Source organism: Coregonus lavaretus (genome assembly GCF_964263955.1).
Source record: "Coregonus lavaretus genome assembly, chromosome: 29".
In the NCBI taxonomy this organism is placed as follows: Eukaryota; Metazoa; Chordata; class Actinopteri; order Salmoniformes; family Salmonidae; genus Coregonus; species Coregonus lavaretus.
The window spans coordinates 35610126-35625992 of NC_140016.1; the positions used below are offsets into that span (position 1 = coordinate 35610126).

At 42.4% G+C, this 15867-nt stretch overlaps 1 protein-coding gene across 1 annotated transcript in view; it reads right to left on the reverse strand.

Annotated features, from left to right (window-relative positions):
• Positions 1–15867, reverse strand: part of diaph2 (diaphanous-related formin 2) — a 643868-nt gene that overhangs the window by 67111 nt on the left and 560890 nt on the right. The window contains exon 27 of the mRNA XM_084147077.1: positions 14352–14487. Within this exon, the coding sequence (XP_084003203.1) occupies positions 14352–14487 (136 nt within the window). The remainder of the gene's footprint in view (positions 1–14351; positions 14488–15867) is intronic.

Consider the following 15867-nt stretch of genomic DNA (forward strand, 5'->3'; position numbering starts at 1 on the left):
GGGATTTGTAGTGAGCATAATTATGTTTGATTGACTGTAAAGTGACTCCAGACGTCCAGATCGTGAAGTCTCTTGAATTGATCAGGAAGACGTCAGGCGGACCCCCCATGACTGTATGAGGAAATGTAATGATTGAATGAGATTCAACTTAATGAGATTCAACTTTCTTTCTTCCTAAGAAAGAGCGGCTTCATACGTTTGGGCAAGGTGGGAGGATTGTAGGGAAAATGTCACCAATGAGGAATCATAGACACACACACTGATGTATTGTATCTTCTCATTTAGAACTGCCTTCCTGACCTGAGGGAAAACCAGACCAAATTAAGTTAAACAGATTTAAAGTGATTGGATGCTTTAAGTACTACTCCTAATTAGGCCTCTCTCTCCACACACAGACAAAAAGTTTTTTATTTAAAATGACTATTTGATACAACAGACGCCGACATTGAAAACTCCCAGAGGGGAGAATGGGAGAGAGTACCCTGGGGTAACAATAATTGGCAATGAAACAATTATCGTTGAATAATCAAAGGGTTTCCCAGATCTTCACAACGTGGATGGCACATTGTCTGAAAATTTATTTTGATAAAAATGCATTGAAAACAATGTCTGGGTAGGAAATGGACAAGGGCATGGTTTCCCAAACTCGGTCCTCAGGACCCTAAGGGGTGCACGTTTTCATTTTTGCCCTAGCATTACACAGCTGATTCAAATAATCAAATAATCATCAAGCTTTCATCATTTTAATCATCAATGTAGTGTTAAGGCAAATAAGAAAACATGCAGCCCTGGGGGTCCCAAGAACCGAATTTGGGAAATGCTGGACAAGGGACTGGCTTATTGTATCACCTTAATAGACAGAAATACATACAGACACAGACAGATGGTGTGTGTTCCCTATATAGAGAATAGGGGACGCAGAGACAGTCACAGACAGTCACATTCACACACACAGTCCATCAGCGCCTTAGGGCACAGTCAGGTCCTCCAAGATGATACGAATGCAATCTAATATGGCGTTATTTATTAGAGTTGATGGACTACAGCAGATAAACCCGATGAAGCCCAATGGCCTTGTTGCACCTTTCAAGGTAATGACAAAAATCACAAATTCACGTGCACTATTTTTGACCAGAGCTCTATGGGGGAATAGGGTGCCATTTGGGATGCAGTCAATGCCATCCGCCACGTGCAGGAGGAATTTTCCCGAGCGCTCGTTTGGTTTGCTCCCTACCAGCGCCTGTGCCCCGGATCCCTGCGGCTTTGAAATGTAACGCAGCGCTATTCAAAAGAGGATGCTGCCATGCTGACAGCCGCCGTAAATAACACAGGCAAAAGTGACAGGGAAGCAGTGGCCGTCGTATGCAGATGTGGCGGAGGATCCTTTCTTCACACGTCCCCAATGAGGAATAACACACATACACATACCACCGAGACATACATACACACATGCACACTAGCCATCATGATAATCAAAAAATTAAATTACAGTTCATGGAATAAACGTGCAGGAGCGGGAATGTCATTTAAATTCAGGAGCGGTAATGTCATTTAAAAGCTAAAGGAATACTATGATGTCTGCTCCAATATGCACACTAGCCTATGACTTACAGTAGTATGAATCAATGTATTGGGTATGCATTCTGAGTGGAATACTAATGTGAACATTGGAACAAAACCACAGTCTCTGCAAAAACACTCATTTTCCCCATAGGTCTCATCTTCCAGCTGTAATATATACTATATCTCCTCTGACAATGTTGTCCCCTACCCTCTCATTCAGAGATGGACATTACGGGGACATTGTGCGACCACGAGGACACAACCTTTTCTCAGCGTCAGCCTCCTGTCATCACCTCTCTATAATCACCTGCCTGGCAAGGTGCACGCAGGTACACACACACACACACACAAGCGCGAGCGCACACACACACACACACACACACACACACACACACACACACACACACACACACACACACACACACACAGATGCACTCATACACACCTCCCCCACACACACAGGTACGCTCTCTCCAGCCCTAACGGGCGCTGGCTGTCACTGTCAAACGCCAACATCAATCTACGTCCCCTCATACCGCCCCTGTCACTCGAGTTACCGTTGGCCCCAGCAATGGCAAAAACATCTCAGGCTCCCCCGAGCATGGCACGCATTGCTAATGGAGATTGGCACATATGCACAATCTGCATTTAAGATGCCACAAGCCTGACCTTGTTAGCTAGGTATAGAGATTGAGAATGACATGGATGAGGAATACTACTGTATAGTAAAATGTGGAACACAATGTATAAATGTATAAATATATGAAAATGCATGCCAAAGCCACTGGTGGTTCTTTGCTGTCTTTTCCAATACACTTATATTGTAATACAGGTTTGCTGTAACGTGTACTTTTTGTGAAAAGCGAGACACCCACTTGTTTTTTCCTTTGTTTTTCAAGGAGATATGTAGTCTCTTCAAGCTGAAAAGCCGACAGGGAGAATTCATAAATAGGTGTTAGAGGCCATCATTGTCAACATTCACAGTTGTTCTCTCTCTACAAAGACACGGAGGCATGCCGACCTTATTCTAATAGGCCTGGTGAACTGAGCAAACGTAATAGATCATCAGCAAAAGGAATGCTTTTTAAATGGTTGCACTCAGTCACTCTTGAAGAGTGCCTTTTAATAATAAAAGGCGCGAGACAAATTAAAAGCTAATTATACAATCGGCTTTATGGAAAACCAGTGAAAAGACTCCAAAGATTCTGCCTTATTTTCTCACTTATTTAGTGCCTGACAATATGTTAAGGCTGTGTCTGCACCAGTTAGAGAGATTAGGAAGATTGCTACCTTGCTTTTAGCAATAGACCCACAGCCATTTTAAGGAAATGGTGTGCTTTTATGTAATGGCGAGCGGTCGTTCATCTTATTTTGAACTCTGAATTGAAAAGTAGAGAAGTTTGATTCGACATAACTTGAGTTTGCACACAGTAAACATTGCTATCAGTGAATAGCCTACACCACCTTAGCTAAAGGCCAAAGCCTTAGTCTTGACTGTTGATGATATTCCCCCATAGCAGAGATTTGTATGAGACTGAATTCTGCCAGTGCCTGCAAGCTGTTGAAAAAAATGGTTTGGACTGGATCTGCAGATTTTAATTCGCACTGTGAAGAATGATCACTTGCAGGTCAAAGTGAATTATGAAAAAAGCATCTGTGCGCCGCCAATTATATGAGTACTTTCTAAGGCTGGAATAGTTTGGGAACTATTGGTTTTGTAATTTTCTGTTGAGCCATACATATTCCGTACAGAATACAAGTATGATCACACAACAAGTAGACAGATGAACAATTACTGTACGTTAGACAGCTAGGCACAAATGGGTCAATGTAATACAGGACACAACACAGAGCCATTGTTATCGTAGCAAGTTGCAATCACACAACTTTTCAGCCCAGAATCTTAGGTTAAATAATTCACCTCATATGTCTTCAAAATTTTGGACTGTTTATCTATTTACCAACAATAAAGCTATCAATGCCCCTTCTCAGAGTATATTCAATGTATGTCATAATACTATATAAGCTAAAATACAGACCATACAGGAGAATTAAAACATCAAATTAAGCTAGTAATTATTTGAATCGTTTTTAATGATATAGAGTGTATTGTGATTCATGTGAAAAGCACTTTAAATAAATCTGACTTGACTTGGTATTTACCATGTTGTTCTAACTTACCTGGTTTATAAGAAATGTTCAAAGGACTTTTTTACATGTTGTTGAATTGTTAGAATGTTCCCCCTACGCCATGTCACATTGTGCTCAAAACAGCATAATACGTGCTTTCAGGCCCCATTCAGATCTAAGTGGATTTGACTGTGGGGACGCTGTCCACGTGCGGGCACAGACACTGGCTGAGACCTGGACACTGACCCTGCCTGATGCCAGCCGGGCATGGGTGGCATCAGTGCCCACTTGTCCACCCCCCTACTCCCTCTGATGGCTGAAACATCAATGACATCAACTTGTAAATAAAGGATGTTTTAACTTCAACAGCGAGACCTGTGTGTTTTCCCCCATTAGAATGTCCAGGCCTGTCTTTCCTATAGTTATCCCTCCCTATAGTTAGACCTCCCTCCCTCTCCCGGTACAGGCTGTCTGAACACTCTCTGTGACATTGTTTAATATCTGCAAGCATAATAAATACCCTGCTGGGATGAAACATCTTTTCCTATTAGAGACAGAAGGATTAGGGTGGATTTAGGCTCTATTTTACAGCAGCGTTGGCTCGTCCGTTCACTTGTAGCCAGACGAGGTAAAGCAATTTGGGTTAATACTGAACATCTGGTCAGTCCAAGAGAATATGGGAATCCACTTAGGACAAATTAAAAGAAATGGAGAGAAGTACATAATGATTTCATAAGCAATTTCCCATATTAGTATTTCTAATCCTTCAAAACGAAAACAGATTTCGCCCGACCCTTGTCAAGGGCATCAATCACGGGCGTTCAAGGAAGTACTCGCTGACTGAAAAGGGCACATTCTCAAGTTTCACTCCTGGGCAATGGAGGGGACTTTTTTGTGTGCCATTTCCTAAAAGCATTTGTCCATCAGCCCCTTCCCCCACCCGACCACCACTACCCAACGCCATCCTCTTAAAAGCTAAATGAATTAAATTCTCATAAAATATGCATTTCATTGTTAATCACTTGCATGTGAAGAGGATTAGTTATCAATTTGCTAAATGACTTAAAATCTATCTCTTTACCAAAATAGCCCTTTGAAATTGCATTAAACACCATAGTATGATCCATCAAATAGCCCTCACACATTGGAATTAATTAATGCATGAAACCATAGAAAAAAATATGTAGAAAAGCCACATTTAAATGCATAGGTAACTGACAAGATAAAGGAAACACTTGAGTAAATGAGGGATACAAAGTATATTGAAAGCAAGTGCTTGCACACAGGTGTGGTTCCTGAGTTAATTAAGCAATTAACATTCCATCATGCTTAGGGTCATGTATAAAAATGCCCCGTTTCCTATTATTCAGTCTACCATGGCTAGAATAAGAGATCTCATTGACTTTGAAAGAGGGGTCTCAAAGGAGCATAGGGTGTGTGTGTATGTGTGTGTGTCTCATTCACTAGATCTCAACCCAATTGAACACTTATGGGAGATTCTGGAGCCGCGCCTGAGACAGCGATTTCCACCACCATCGACAAAACACCAAATGACGGAATTTCTCGTTGAAGAAGGGTGTGCATCCCTCCAATAGAGCTCCAGACACTTGTCGAATCTATGCCAAGGCGCGTTGAAGCTGTTCTGGCGACACGAGGTAGCGCAACACCCGATTAAGACACCATATGTGACTCGTTTCAGGAAACTAGGTGTATGTCGCGCATCACTACTTCACAGGAGCACCATTTGAACGTAAACTTTGTCTGTTTATCAACATGCATTTTTTGGCAGAAATGCCTTCTGTAACATCTGAACTTTCAAGTGCCTTAATAACAAACTTGTAATACTAATAAAATTGTTAAATTACGAGCCTAGTTGGTTTAGCCACGGAAAAAGACAGCAACCTTCCCGCTAACCATGATTGGCTGAGATAATGAGTGGGCTGGACATGCCGAGAGATGAGAGGAGTAAATTTGCTCTGGCTATCTACTCTGATTTCAGAGCACTCCCGTTGAATATGGCCGGTGTCAGTAAACGTGGGCAAAAAAGAGCACACTCTGGCACTCCAGATTAAATTTACTGACACACCCGTAGTATAAACCAGACTTTAGTGTTGAAATCTTTGGTTGTTTAGTACATAGCCTCACATGTGAATCCTTAAAGAGATGGGTGGGGCTAAAGCTTAAAAGGTTGTGAACGTTGCTTAATGGTTGTAGACAAAGAAGAGCTCTCCAGTAGGTACCAAAACATTCAAGGGCCCTTTTCTCAAAAGTGAGGTTACAAGTTTATGAACTTTCAAAGCAGAAATACTTTCCCATTGTTCCTCAACTGTAGTGTATGTTATACCATTTTCTAGCTCTAAGTCTCTACTTTTATCCAATGTAAAAAACACAATTTCAAATTTTGCTACATAAGACTGAATGGAGCCGGTTTGCGTTTCCTTTATTTTGGCAGTTACCTGTATGTCATTCCAGTAAAATAATGGCCATATGTTTTGTCCCAGCTAAGATATTTGCATACACCGAAGGTGTTGATAGTGTAAATGTATTATACATGTATTATATTGAAGCAGGCATTGTAACCAGATATACACTGCTCAAAAAAATAAAGGGAACACTTAAACAACACAATGTAACTCCAAGTCAATCACACTTCTGTGAAATCAAACTTAGGAAGCAACACTGATTGACAATACATTTCACATGCTGTTGTGCAAATGGAATAGACAACAGGTGGAAATTATAGGCAATTAGCAAGACACCCCCAATAAAAGACTGGTTTTGCAGGTGGTGACCACAGACCACTTCTCAGTTCCTATGCTTCCTGGCTGATGTTTTGGTCACTTTTGAATGCTGGCGGTGCTTTCACTCTAGTGGTAGCATGAGACGGAGTCTACAACCCACACAAGTGGCTCAGGTAGTGCAGCTCATCCAGGATGGCACATCAATGCGAGCTGTGGCAAGAAGGTTTGCTGTGTCTGTCAGTGTAGTGTCCAGAGCATGGAGGCGCTACCAGGAGACAGGCCAGTACATCAGAAGACGTGGAGGAGGCCGTAGGAGGGCAACAACCCAGCAGCAGGACCGCTACCTCCACCTTTGTGCAAGGAGGAGCAGGAGGAGCACTGCCAGAGCCCTGCAAAATGACCTCCAGCAGGCCACAAATGTGCATGTGTCTGCTCAAACGGTCAGAAACAGACTCCATGAGGGTGGTATGAGGGCCCGACGTCCACAGGTGGGGGTTGTGCTTACAGCCCAACACCGTGCAGGACGTTTGCCATTTGCCACTGGCGCCCTTTGCTCTTCACAGATGAAAGCAGGTTCACACTGAGCACGTGACAGACGTGACAGAGTCTGGAGACGCCGTGGAGAACGTTCTGCTGCCTGCAACATCCTCCAGCATGACCGGTTTGGCGGTGGGTCAGTCATGGTGTGGGGTGGCATTTCTTTGGGGGGCCGCACAGCCCTCCATGTGCCCGCCAGAGGTAGCCTGACTGCCATTAGGTACCGAGATGAGATCCTCAGACCCCTTGTGAGACCATATGCTGGTGCGGTTGGCCCTGGGTTCCTCCTAATGCAAGACAATGCTAGACCTCATGTGGCTGGAGTGTGTCAGCAGTTCCTGCAAGAGGAAGGCATTGATGCTATGGACTGGCCCGCCCGTTCCCCAGACCTGAATCCAATTGAGCACATCTGGGACATCATGTCTCGCTCCATCCACCAACGCCACGTTGCACCACAGACTGTCCAGGAGTTGGCGGATGCTTTAGTCCAGGTCTGGGAGGAGATCCCTCAGAAGACCATCCACCACCTCATCAGGAGCATGCCCAGGCATTGTAGGGAGGTCATACAGGAACGTGGAGGCCACACACACTATTGAGCCTCATTTTGACTTGTTTTAAGGACATTACATCAAAGTTGGATCAGCCTGTAGTGTGGTTTTCCACTTTAATTTTGAGTGTGACTCCAAATCCAGACCTCCATGGGTTGATACATTTGATTTCCATTGATCATTTTTGTGTGATTTTGTTGTCAGCACATTCAACTATGTGAAGAAAAAAATATTTAATAAGATTATTTCATTCATTCAGATCTAGAATGTGTTATTTTAGTGTTCCCTTTATTTTTTTGAGCAGTGTAAATATATTCTGGGATACGGGAGCCCAGTTTTTAATTAAAGGGGGGCTGAACTTCCTGATTTAGCCTCGGTTTGAATTCTCCTCATTAGGAAATGCGACTAAGAACAAGATTTGGGTCTAGGAGGCGTGCTTTGATGTGGATGTCTCTTGTGTCTGGAAATAGCCTAGACTAGCCAGCAAGCTAGCCAACTTCTATCGCCAATTAGCTTCAGCCGGCCGGTGTGCGACCATGGCAAAGTTGGTTTGACTTTGGATAGCCTGCCTCTGGGGCTAGTTAGGGACCGTCAATAAATTAGACCATGTAAATGGGACAGTAGCCTAATTAAAAGCTTTTAATATTTGTATATGAATTTCTAAAATGTATAGTTGGTTTAAAGTTAAATCATTGAAATTTGGAGCTATTGATATTTTAAAATATTGTCCCATTTACTGATGGTCCCTAACTAGCCCTATAGGGATATTGAATGTCAAACCGAATTGACCATGGGCATTACGATTGGGTCACGTGCAGCTGTGCTCTGAATTGATTACTTGGGTGCTGCAGGTTGTGGGCAACCCAAGGGAAACTGTTACGTTAACCTTCATTCCATTACAATTTTTTCCCCTAATTATCTCGCAAATCTCCGTTTTGGATGAGACTGACTATGACAGACATTATCCTATTTACACTTTGTAGTCAATTTAGACACTCAAATAAATGTTTCTGACTAATATCAATGCCACATAGGCCGTTTTCTACCAGAGAAGTTGTTTACTGCTTTCAGTTGATCTTTGCATTAAATTCCAAGAAAATGTATGTTACATCAAGCCTAGAGATCTATTTTAGCTCCATAACTGGCCCACTCATGCAACATTAATGCTGAAGAAGGTTGGATATGATTGATAAATGGTATTGAAAAATACAATATTAGCTTCCTCTGAAACCATATACTTTGCCAACTTTCTATGAAAACGTTTTATGCGGGGCCATAAAATATGGATGTAAGGCATCCAACTCACTAACTCCAGCAAACTGTTGAAGTACATATAGAATTGTCAATGATGTCTTCTGGTGATTAGTGTGGATCGTGAGGCTACCGAGGAGCCTCTCACACCCAAGGCTGTCATCTGCAGGAGAAGAAGGCTGATACTATCTAGCAGGTAGAATAAAATAATAATGAATACAATGGAAAAAATACTAGATTGACTGACATCTGTGTTCTGTACAGAGCGGTAAATAGAAAACCTAACCTTGTAACCCCTTGAAGCTGAAGGCTCATTTAGACAGGGTAAGAAACAAAATCATCCCACTGTCATTCCTCTTCCTCTACTTCACAAAAAGGACCAAGTTAGGGTACAAAATGTGCCGGGAAAAGTGATCTAAGGGGGACGAGTCGACTTTGATTAAATCGTATTGGCTTATTGGTTTCAGAACCACCAACCGCCAACGATATAAAGCTGCTAGGTATAGTCGTCCTTGAAACTTGAAAGGCTTGGAATTCAGAATTACAATGTCTGGATGATCAGACACAAAGTCAAGAGAGACCAGGAGTCGGGGTAACGGAGATGGCAGAGTATCCATGCTATCTCCTAGGCTCCAGGCTACCTGTCTGTGTCCTTGTCATGTTTCATTCATTCCCCAACGTATTATGGCGTCTTCCGACTGAAACAGATGTCAAAATCAGCTCCGGCAGAAATATTTAATATCACACCTGCTTCCCTCTATCTGCTTAGACACAGAAATAGAGGGGTAGGGAAAGGGAGAGAGATGGTGGGAGGAAGACCAAGAGAAACACAGAGAGAGAGAGAGAGAGAGAGAGAGAGAGAGAGAGAGAGAGAGAGAGAGAGAGAGAGAGAGAGAGAGAGAGAGAGAGAGAGAGAGAGAGAGAGAGAGAGAGAGAGAGAGAGAGAGAGAGAGCGAGGGAGAGACAGAGAGAACGGGAATGAAATCGATAGAGCAAGAGAGAGAGTAGAGAGAGAGACAGGCTTCCCAGGCATCTTCAGAAGACAGCGATTCTGGATTATTAAAAGTGAAGCTTTCAAAGAGGTCACCGTTTGAAATACTTGCATGCATCAATTATCTCACAGAGAGTTACAGCGGCAGTGTGTGATGGAGAGTGACTTGGAGCGGCTTGTCACATTGCTGAATGTGGCAGAGCTACAGAAAGGTCCTTGGCTAGCTGTGACATTTGAAGCTGGTGGATTGTAAAAAATCCCAGTGTGTTTGTCAGAAAGTAACAAAAAAGACCACAATGACTGGTTCTCAGCCCCCAAAGGCCTCTAGGCACAACATTCTGCCTGTCTCAATGTCATCTCAGTAATAGGGCACTGAGATTCCCGGATCTCTATTGCAATTTTGCCATGTCTGAATAACTGTGCTGACTGAAATAATCAATAGCGTTTTCACCACCATTACTTTGTTTATGAGAAAGATAAAAAGGCAGTCGTTCAAAACGATAAACTACTGTATAAATGACCTGGCTGGGACAGAGTCTAAATGTCCAAATCGAAACCAGGAAGTTGGGGGAAATAACTTCCTACAAATCTCTCTTAAACATACTGTTAACTGTAATAAATTAAGTTTTAATGTTGTTACATTTTCAGAATTATTTCCCTCTCATTTCTCTTACATGTCTATGGTTAAAAAAGTCTGAATGATAATTGCGACTCCATTTTAGCCATCCAGGGTTGTTACAGCTGCAATATGTAACTTTTTGGGTGACCGACTAAATGCACATAGAAATGTGGGTTATAAATCTGTCATTGAAAGCAAGTCTAAGAAGGGGTAGATCTGTTCTAGGTGCGCTATTTCCATGCTTCACATGCTTCACATACTTAAGTTTCGTTTTTGCATCTTTCGGTTTTGTAAACCAGCTTCAAACAGCTGAAAATACAATATTTTCAGTTATTGAGAAGATACAGTATTTCACAGCAGTTGAGATGGGGCAATGATTCTCTGCACTGCTTGTTTTGTCACATAAACTGAAATTAGACAAACTATTAGAATTTTTGCAACCAGGAAATGGCTGAGCAATTTCTGCCTATTGCACCTTTAAATATTTTAATAGCATGTGACGGTGTGGTAAAAAAAGAAGGGCTGTGTTAATGTCTGTGTGATGTGCCAGCCCTATTAACTGTCTGCTCTACAAAGCCAGTGGACCTGAGATCCCCATCTTTACATGTGACCTACATCCACCACGACAGTCAGCTCGTCACACCGCAGAGCTGAGCTGAGCTACACCCAACAGCCAACACAGGGACATAATAGGGATTCTCACTGGAACTGCTAGGCTTTGTTGTCACTGTTGTACTATTTATATTGCTACTACTGCTACTATACTGACTACAACTACTATGGAGGATGACTATAACTACAAAATGTATGTCTTCTAATAGTACCTGGGTTCAAATATAGGACTTTTAAGTAGCTATTTGAATATACACTCTTCTGTACAACAAAGTCTGATACTGTAGTACTACTACTGTGACTATTAGCCTACTACTATGACTACTATTAAATAGTATGAATAAATTGCTTTGAGTTTGGAGGATATTGGCACGGTTCGTCTCGAACAACCCCCGTGCCAATATATCCTCCAAACACCGGCTTCTCTGGCATTAACACTTTTATACAACGGGTTATCAACATATTCAAATAATGATTGACATATTTCCATTAAAAAAGTTATATTGATTAATTTATTCTTACTATTTCATCCTTCCACAAGATATAGTCCCCACACAAATCTAGGGTTCTTACTCAAGCCGGCTGGTCGTTCGTTCTATCGGTTCGGTTGCCAGAGATGCGACCCAGCCGTTCTGTCTTTTTGTTCTGTATCTATGGATGCGACCCAGTCGTTTGTTCAACATTTTCCATTGCCATACTGGCTGGCAACGTTCTTAACCCTTGCTTGCTAGCTAGCCAACTACGACTAACTTACAGTCACGTCAAAGCTGCATTTGCATTAGTTTAAGCTGTTTTTCTAGTGACATTTATTTGGATACATCCATAACAATGAACTAATGAGGCGCAATTTCGCCTGGCATAGAATATGTAATCTCTCGTCAGGACACAATCACTTCAACCTGAAGCTGGAAAGACTGCAAACTAGCTGCAGTTCGTTTCATTTTACCTTTTTTCAATTGACATTTCTTTGTACAGTTGAAGTCGGAAGTTTACATACACTTAGGTTGGAGTCATTGAAACTCGTTTTCCAACCACTCCACAAATGTATTGTTAACAAACTATAGTTTTGGCAAGTCGGTTAGGACAACTACACATTTTTCCAACAATTGTTTACAGACAGATTATTTCACTTATAATTCACTGTATCACAATTCCAGTGGGTCATAAGTTTACATACACTAAGTTGACAGTATTCCAGAAAATGATGTCATGGCTTTAGAAGCTTCTGATAGGCTAATTGACATCATTTGAGTCAATTGGAGGTGTACCTGTGGATGTATTTCAAGGCCTACCTTCAAACACAGTGCCTTTTTTAGACCTCCACAAGTCTGGTTCATCCTTGGGAGCAATTTCCAAATGACTGAAGGTACCACGTTCATCTGTACAAACAATAGTACGCAAGTATAAACACCATGGGACCACGCAGCCGTCATACCGCTCAGGAAGGAGACACATTCTGTCTCCTAGAGATGAACGTACCTTGGTGCGAAAAGTGCAAATCAATCCCAGAACAACAGCAAAGGACCTTGTGAAGATGCTGGAGGAAACAGGTACAAAAATATCTATATCCACAGTAAAACGAGTCCTATATCGACATAACCTGAAAGGCCGCTCAGCAAGGAAGAAACCACTGCTCCAAAACCGCCATAAAAAAACCAGACTACGGTTTGCAACTGCACATGGGGACAAATATCGTACTTTTTGGAGAAATGTCCTCTGGTCTGATGAAACAAAAATAGAACTGTTTGGCCATAATGACAATTGTTATGTTTGGAGGAAAAAAGGGGAATGCTTGCAAGCCGAAGAACTCCATCCCAACCGTGAAGCACGGGGTGGCAGCATCATGCTGTGGGGGTGCTTTGCTGCAGGAGGGACTGGTGCACTTCAACAAATAGATGGCATCATGAGGAAGGAAAATTATGTGGATATATTGAAGCAACATCTCAAGACATCAGTCAGGAAGTTAAAGCTTGGTCGCAAATGGGTCTTCCAAATGGACAATGACCCCAAGCATACTTCCAAAGTTGTGGCAAAATGGCTTAAGGAAAACAAAGTCAAGGTATTGGAGTGGCCATCACAAAGCCCTGACCTCAATCCTATAGAAAATGTGTGGGCAGAACTGAAAAAGCGTGTGCGAGCAAGGAGGCCTACAAACCTGACTCAGTTACACCAGCTCTGTCAGGAGGAATGGGCCAAAATTCACCCAACATATTGTGGGAAGCTTGTGGAAGGCTACCCGAAACGTTTGACCCAAGTTAAACAATTTAAAGGCAATGCTACCAAATACTAATTGAGTGTATGTCAACTTCGGACCCACTGGGAATGTGATGAAAGAAATAAAAGCTGAAATAAATAATTCTCTCTACTATTATTCTGACATTTCACATTCTTAAAATAAAGTGGTGATCCTAACTGACCTAAAACAGGGAATTTTTACTAGGATTAAATGTCAGGAATTGTGAAAAACAGAGTTTAAATGTAGTTGGCTAAGGTGTATGTAAACTTCCGACTTCAACTGTATATATCCATAAAAATGATACCAGCTGATTCATGTTTTCGACTGGCTGAGAAACGCTGCCTGTCTTCTCGTCCCAACTCCCGACACGTTCATTACTATGGGACGGCTGGAGATCGAATTTGAAAATTGAAACAATGTTGCAAATGTCAGTGAGACAGACAGCAAGGTTTATACAAATCTCCGCTGTTGAAAACAAAATGTTAGGCTAAAAGAAAATGTGAGATAATGTCTAGATGCTTTTTATAGTGGAGATCAAGTTTATAAATTGTCTGGCTGGGCTGATGAGACAGTGGATTGCGCAGTCAGATGTAATTAGGCCTTTTAACGTCATAGATTTAGCCGTTGGTAACTCGTGGAACAGACACCGGCTGGAATGCGGTTTTAACCAATCAGCATTCCGGATTAGACCCACCCGTTGTATAATTATTAGCAATCATCATAACAACGATATCAAGAATACATATATGAATATTGACCAAAACATATGAATGTGGATGCTATTCCACGCTGTTGTTCGCTATTACATAGAGCCAGGATAAAACACATGCTAACAGTAGGGTGTTGTTTTGTATACCCGAGTGTGCAAATTACTCCCCCCTGCAGATTTCAGCTCAGTGTGAAGTACCATTCAGTGCTGAATCCCTTACACAAGCTATGCACCCCTCAACACACCCTCTCTCTCTCACACACTCTCAAACACACACACATAAACACACCCACACAGCCTCCCGCCCACACACACAGAACCCCCCCCCACCAACACAGACACACACACAGTCTTTCTCTCACACACACTCTCAAACTCGCCCTCTCTCTAGAAGTGACAGAAGAAGTGGCGTACCTTTGTTCATGTCAATCAGCTGCTTCTTCTTCTGCTGGCGTTCCTGCTTCTCACGCTCTGCTTTCTCCTTGGCCAGTCTGGCTCTCTTAATCTTCTCCTCCATCTCCCTCTTCTTGTGGTTCTCTTTCACCGCCTCCTGGAGGGGGAAGGGAAGACACACACAGGCATGAGGATCCAGGCACACACACACACACACAAACACACACACACACACAGGCGCGCAAACACAGGCATACACACACACACACACAGGCGTGCACACACACACAAACACACACACACACACAGGTGCGCACACACAGGCATACACACACACACACACACACACACACACACACACACACACACACACACACACACACACACACACACACAGTTAGAATTCAGTTCCTGACGCCACTATACTTCTCCAAAAGCTCAGTACTGGAGGATCCCATCATCGGATTTATACAGTTTCATAGGAAATGGAATAAACAATGCGATTGAAATGTACAAAGTCTGTCATAAACATTTGTTCTGTCTTATGTGGCCATCTTCTTTGTATCGACACAATGTATAGTATCTTCGCACAAATATTGAAAGGAGACATACAATGGCACATTTCAATAATACACCAATCAACATCATACATAATAAAGATAACATTGCATCACACACACAGTACAGTAACAGGATGGTGCATTCCACTGCAGTAAGACCAGTCATTCTCTTTGGAAATATGACAAAAATATCAATATTTATCGAATATCTTTGTTATTCCACATGTTCTATTATTTGTGTTTTCATATAGAAGTTCAATGTATATGGGTGTGTTGTGTTGAGACTCTCTATATATTGCTTCTCCCTTGTCTTGTTTTTATGCCTGACTAAGGTCGATGACCTAAGAGTGCATTTTGCATCTACACAGTGTGCAGTGTATCGTGAGTCTTTTTCAGTCTTTACCTTACAAAGATGGCAGGCAACCATAACATAAGAGGGTGACGCTACAGTGAACCAGTCTCCCAAGCAGGAGATAAAGAGAAGAGAGAGACGAGAGATATCACCCTCTGCCCTCTTCACTGGCTTAAATGTCAACGAGGTGTCAGGGAAGGAGCGCGAGGAGAAAACAGAGAAAACAGTGGGGGGCTCTCCGCTTGCACAAAATGTTGCACAGGACTGTTCTGACGCCAGGTGAGAGAGAGGGGAGAAGGAGACACTACCACGCGACCTTGGGAGCCCACAAAGGTTCTCTCACCCCAGGCCTGTGGCGCAGGCATGACAGGCCTCATCTTAGAGTGTGTGTGTGTATGTATGTGTGTGTGTTCATGCGTCTGTGTGTGTGTTTGTGTGTGTGTGTGACTGCATGCATGTGTGCGACATTTCCGACATATGTGTATTTGCAAGTGTGTGTGTGTGCATGTCTGCTTGTAAGTGTGGATTTGTTTAACTATACTTGTTTAACTATACTATACCATAAGTCCCCACAAGAATATTAAACATACAAATATTTGACCAACTGGGGACATTTTGTTAGTCC